Source organism: Malurus melanocephalus, unplaced genomic scaffold (genome assembly GCF_030028575.1).
Source record: "Malurus melanocephalus ecotype Western Australia unplaced genomic scaffold, MMel_1.1 scaffold_33, whole genome shotgun sequence".
NCBI classification, from domain to species: Eukaryota; Metazoa; Chordata; class Aves; order Passeriformes; family Maluridae; genus Malurus; species Malurus melanocephalus.
In genome coordinates this window covers 3,632,381-3,638,169 of record NW_026623265.1, presented here as the reverse complement: position 1 = coordinate 3,638,169, position 5,789 = coordinate 3,632,381, and the positions used below count along the sequence as shown (strand labels likewise).

The window sequence follows — 5,789 nt, the reverse complement described above, 5'->3', positions numbered from 1 at the left end:
AAAAAAAAAAAAAAAAAAAGAAGAAGGGTTGGATGGATGGCTTTAATTATAAAGTGCTGCCGTTGCTGTGGGTTTTCTTGATACCTGATACTCTGTGGTCAGTGATAGCATCTGGAGACACTGAAGTTGCTTGTCTTTTTTTTTTCCCCCATCTTGATACTTTGCATACCATTTTGTGAAGCTTTTCTTTCCTAACTGTATTGCTAGGTGCCATTTCTGTTTCTGAGAGGCTTCCTGGTATTCTCCCAGGAAAAGCAAACTTAGAATGAGGGAAGACCTGTGACATTTTGGGCAGCTAATCTAATGAAGGATCAGGTGCTAAGGGATATTTCTCTAGTGAGCAGCAGTGGGAGGTATTCAGTTATTAACAAGTTTACAGATGCTGAGAGCTAAAGGCTTCCTATCAAGTTTTTTTCCCTCCAAGTAAAAGACTGGAATTTTGAGGGTAGTTTGGGATTTCCTGCTATTCTTTTTGATTTGTCTTCATACTTTGTCTTCTTTCCTGCAGTTTTTTAGTTTCTAATCTTTGTAATTTCTAGAAGAGTGTTCTAGCAGAGTTTTGGATCTGATATCCATCACTGTATAAAATACCGTGAACGTTATTTTGGGTTATCTTTGATGTAGTTATGTTTGTTATCTATGATTTATCATCATGATGTAGTTATTAGTTATGAATTTTCAACTCTTGTAAACCACTATTCTAGRTACTTTAAACTCATTCTTCCTGTTTATGTTTTACAGGCAGGATGAAAGACCGTCTAAGTGAGCTGCGTGAATTTGCCAGGTTACACAACCAGCAGTTTTCTGATAGTGATGATGATGAAAATTCACCCCAGGATATTCTCCATTATGAGACGGACTATGCCTTGGAAATTCTTCATAAGGACATACAGAACATCCGGACAGAAAATGACCACCTAAAAGCGGATGTCAACCGTCTCAGAAAGCAAAACACCCGCTTCCTTACTTCCATGCGCCGCCTTAGTAGCATCAAACGAGATACTAATTGTATTGCCAAAGACATTAAGGCCCGTGGAGAAATCATCCACAGAAAACTGCAGGTAATGAGAGATTTCTGTGAAGATGCAATAACAAGATATGGAGCTATGTCTGTCATTGCCAGGGTGGCRAAGAACCACTACGTTGACCTCATGCACACATTTCAGAACGCTATGTTTGATTACAATGCAACAGAGATGAACCAGCGGGAGAACTGCAAGATTCGAATTCAGCGGCAGCTGGAGATCATGGGCAAAGATGTTTCTGGCAACCAGATTGAGGAGATGATTGAGCAAGGCAAATGGGATGTCTTCTCTGAGAATCTCTTGTCAGATGTTAAGGGGGCTCGCTCAGCCTTGAATGAGATAGAGACACGACACAARGAACTGGTGAAATTAGAAGGTCGCATTAAGGAAGTTCATGAGCTCTTTCTGCAGGTGGGCCTGCTGGTGGAGGAACAGGCAGACACCTTTGATGTTATTGAGATAAATATGCAAAATGTTGAGGACTATGTAGGAGATGCTAAAGACCAAGTGAAAAAAGCTTTGGAATACAGGAGAAAACATCCCCTCAGAACAATCCTGTGCTGCTGCTTATCGTGTTGCAGAAGGTGACAGCCCCCCTGGAGCTATCACAGACTGAAATGCATGAATTCAAAATCAGGTGTTCTTTCCAGAGACTYTTCTGTAATGACAAGCCCTAGAAATAGAAGGGATATTTTGCAGTTGGTTTTCTTCATTGTCTTTTTACTGAATGTGCTAAAAGCTGTTTCTATTTGTGAACTCTTAGAAATGTTGATAAAACTATTTTTAATCTAATTTTTATTGGAAGGTTCTGTTACTATATCTAGAGGTACAAGATCTTGTTTCAGATAGGCAAAAAAGAGGAATGAATAACCTGGCCTAGGGAAGATGAATACTTCCAAAAAGTAATTTTATTCTTATTTGTCCAAGTGAGGCTGCAGGGGGTGAAGTCTTATTGCCTGGGGTGACACATTACAACACAATCAGGAGGTTTCAGTTTTAATAACTTGATGCAAATTTGACAAGATCTGTCTGCTAACAGGAGCAGGACACAGAACTGGTTTCTCTTTCAACTTGATTTCCAGCTGTCTTGAATCTTAACAGAAGTGGCTGTGCCTTCTAAGATAATATGCACATTTTGCTCTATTTGTGTGCAAGTGACTACTTTTTTCCATTTTGAGTACCCAACTCTCTCAAGGTGGCTAAAAGCACTGCAACACTGAGGCATCTCACTCACTCTTAATTGAGCCACTCTCTGGACTCTCAATTTCAAACCTGTCATGCTTTCATGTTCTGATACATTTTTCTGCCAATTAGCACTTCAGCCAGAAGAGAAATATGCCATGGCCTTCTGCAGAAACATTCATAAGAAGACAACAGTTGTGGGGTTGAGAAAGCATTTTAGGATTTCCTGTACTGGCAYGTACATACAAGCAGTTTTAGTGAAATGATTGGCCTGTCAGGACACTTTTATTTTTTTATAAGCCTTGACCAAATATAGATTTTTTAAATATCTATTTTAAATAAGATGAAGGATTAATTTTTTTATGTGCAATTTTACTGGTGTACAAAAATTTTGACTTTTTTCCAATTGTTGGGAAATCTCCACCTGGGAAAGCAAATAGAACTATTCCTTCAGTATATCTGAAGAAGAAAGAAAACAGTTTCATGTCATTTCAGTGCTCTCTTCAAACTTAAAAGTAAACTCTCCTTTTGTGTATTGGGAGTCTGTCCTTAAACAAGGGCAAAACAGTAAGTTTGGAGCATGGCAAGGAAGAAAAAATGTGCAACCCTGGTAAGCACTGAGCATTGTCAGTAAAATGTATTCATAAGGTCTGGTGAGTGATCACAGCTTCTGCTTCTGGAGGTTGTCCAATCTTATTTCTAGATGACTTCCTGATACTTTGTGATCTATTGCCATCCTTTGAGATAATGCAGGGCATTGTTTCAGAAGTTAATTTTTTTTAACCAAGAATCCTATTTGTACATATTTTAATAAATTTATTTCAACATTTCAGATATTTTGTATTTGAGAGTTTTCCTCAGATATGCATAGACGTGCATCTTCCTGCACCAGTCRCAGTGGAACTTCTCCCTTCTGACCTTTTTAATCCTAATTTTATATGTGAAAAAAAACCCCAAACATTTCTTGCTATTTATATTAATGTAACAAAACAGCAAAATAAATCCAGCTTCCAAGCTTTCATATCTTACTGGGAAACACTTTTTAGCCAGCCAGGCTTTTTCACAGAAACAGAAATTAAATGGAAAACTCTTCTCAGAAACTGAATGTCTCTTTTGCTGTAGCATTTCTCTGTGATAACATGGAAGAGTGAGGAACACTGATCTTTTAAACTGTRAGATATTTTGATATTCAGTGGTGTACTGGTGATATCAGTGCTATACTTGTCTGAGGACCTCTCCAACAACAGTGTTCAAACTTTCTCCCACTTCTGGAAAGGAGGGCGATGAGTAAGTGGAACTGTGCATTTGTAGAGAAATACCCTAAACCTCTGAGAGTCAGCATGTGGGGATAAATCAGTGAAGAATGAAAGAATGTATTTCCTTTCATATGCACACTCCTAGCACTTGCCAATATCTTTGATATACACGTCTTTTTGTGTTGTTTCCTTTTTTGCATCTACAAATGGAATAAAAGATTTTATAAGAAAAACAGTGCACTGTCGTACATTGAATCAGCAGCTCTAAAGTCTCTTGCATTATCAAAGCTTAGTTTAAACATTTTTGGAGCAAATTCTGAGTTGGTAAAAAGAGATGAAACAATGCCTAGAAAAAAAAATCCTCCTAATATTTGATGGCACAGTAAATTAAATGTCTTGCATACGGAGATACTTACCAATTTTTTTTCCTAAAAAAAACCAAGAAAAATTAGTTTTATGCATTCTAAGATGATTCTCTAGTGCAAGAAAAAAAAATCAAATTTATTCTGGCAGTTCTGAGAGATCTTGATGATTTCACTAGTCAATATGCAAAACTAGTATTCAAATCTTTAGTTTGATTTCAGGCATGGGGAAAAGAGACTGGAAAGAAAAGGTAATTGTAGATCTTCTCTCCTGACTTTGGGCTGTTGCTGCAAGGAAGAAAAAAGAGAAGTATTSAAAAACCAGCCTGAGAGCCTTTAAAACTATTTTTAAGATGCATCATGAGTTAAGAGACATTTAAAAATGACTTCCAGTAACTGAAGCAATCATTCTATCATTCTCTTCCTTGCAAACAGGCCCATTGCTTAATACTATGGGGGTTTTCTATCCTTCGGTTGTGTAAGAACTCAAATTTAGCCAGCCCATGAACTTGCCTAATCACAGTTAAACAGACTTTTGAAAAAAAATGATCACACTGTAGCTGCAAGGACTCATGCCACACAGGATGMGTGGAAGAAGATGATAAAAGTTGCTTGATAATATGTTAGCATATAACAGAAGCTGCAGAATGGACATCTGAGGAAAGCTGCCTTTTCCTTCTGAAAGTCAGCACAACTCCTGTGGAGATGTGTAGCACATTCTATGGGTTGGTGGGGCTTTTTTTGCCCTTTTTCCTCATGTGGCAAACAGTTGAACTGGGTTTGAGGGGTGAAKAAGTCAAAAACTGACAGGATGGTTTACCTTTTAGGATTGCTGTTTGGTTTTGTTTCYTACTGAACGTGAAGCTTCACAACCCACACAACCACCCACCCGTGAATCTCAGCCCTTTCTGAGGAGGACAAAGGAGGACTGGCAACCAGGCACATTTTGCTCCTTCTAAAAAATGTAAGACAGCACTGTATAAATATAAAAAAAATCCCCTATTACAAAATACAGTGTTTAGTATGTAAAGGATACGTGTATGAGTCTCCATTTCAGCTTGAGGGACTTCTTTTTTTTTTTTTTAATAATGGGTTTCATTTTAGAAAAATGGCAGCAGGACAATTGCTTCCTCAAAATGAAGGACCAGACTGTGGACACACTGGTACAGATRGGCAAGTATCTCTGGCATATTTCTGGAGAGAAACTTCTCGAAGTAAAGCTATAGTTCTTGAGATGCAGATCCCCTTTTTTTCCCCTTTTTCTGAAGGCTGAACAGAGTGGCTGTGCTAAACTGCTTTTCTAATCTAACATGTATTAAGGATGTTTTGAGCACACAGCCCAAGTTGCATTTTATTATTTCTTGAAAAAAAATTGAAAAAAAAAAAAAAAAAAAGTCTAGATTTTTGAACCATGGTAGCCATTTGAAATTTATTTGAAAAAAGAAAGAGCTACATGGGGTTATGCTTCTGTCTCTAGGAAAGTATCACAGATATAATGAAGGCAGAAAACAGTATAATTTAACAGATACTTCCATGGTGATTCTCATACAGATACTGTAATGTGGAAATTAATAAATTTCCAATGCAATGGGATCTTCACATGGAGCCATGCTGTTTGTTTCTCTAACATGTAAGAAGGCAACATCAGATCTTCTTCCAAGTTTTTAGCATATTCTATAATGTCTTCATAATGGCTGAGCCAAAGCAAGTRTGAGCCAGCAGAAGACACCTTCACTGTCAAGCCTTAAGCGCATACATTGTTAGGGCACCAAATAGGAACAGGAAAATAATTTTTTACTGTGTTTCTTAGAAATAGCGTAAGATGTGAACAGAAGAGGAGAAAGTCTAATGGAATGGAGAAATATGGCATGCCACCCATTTCAAGCCAATGAGACAGCACGGCAAATTCCATTAGAAGAGCTTTCCTTTCATTCATGAGCCTCAGCGTGTGAAAACCATGAAGG

General features: G+C 37.7%; 1 protein-coding gene across 2 annotated transcripts in view; it reads left to right on the top strand.

The window, feature by feature from the left end:
* Nucleotides 1–3,692, top strand: part of STX11 (syntaxin 11) — a 15,898-nt gene extending 12,206 nt beyond the window's left edge. For both annotated transcript variants that reach the window (XM_057364026.1, XM_057364027.1), the window contains exon 3: nt 742–3,692. In XM_057364026.1, coding sequence (XP_057220009.1) covers nt 747–1,613 — 867 coding nt within the window. In that variant the 5' untranslated portion in view covers nt 742–746 and the 3' untranslated portion in view covers nt 1,614–3,692. The remainder of the gene's footprint in view (nt 1–741) is intronic.
* Nucleotides 3,693–5,789: the final 2,097 nt, after the last annotated feature.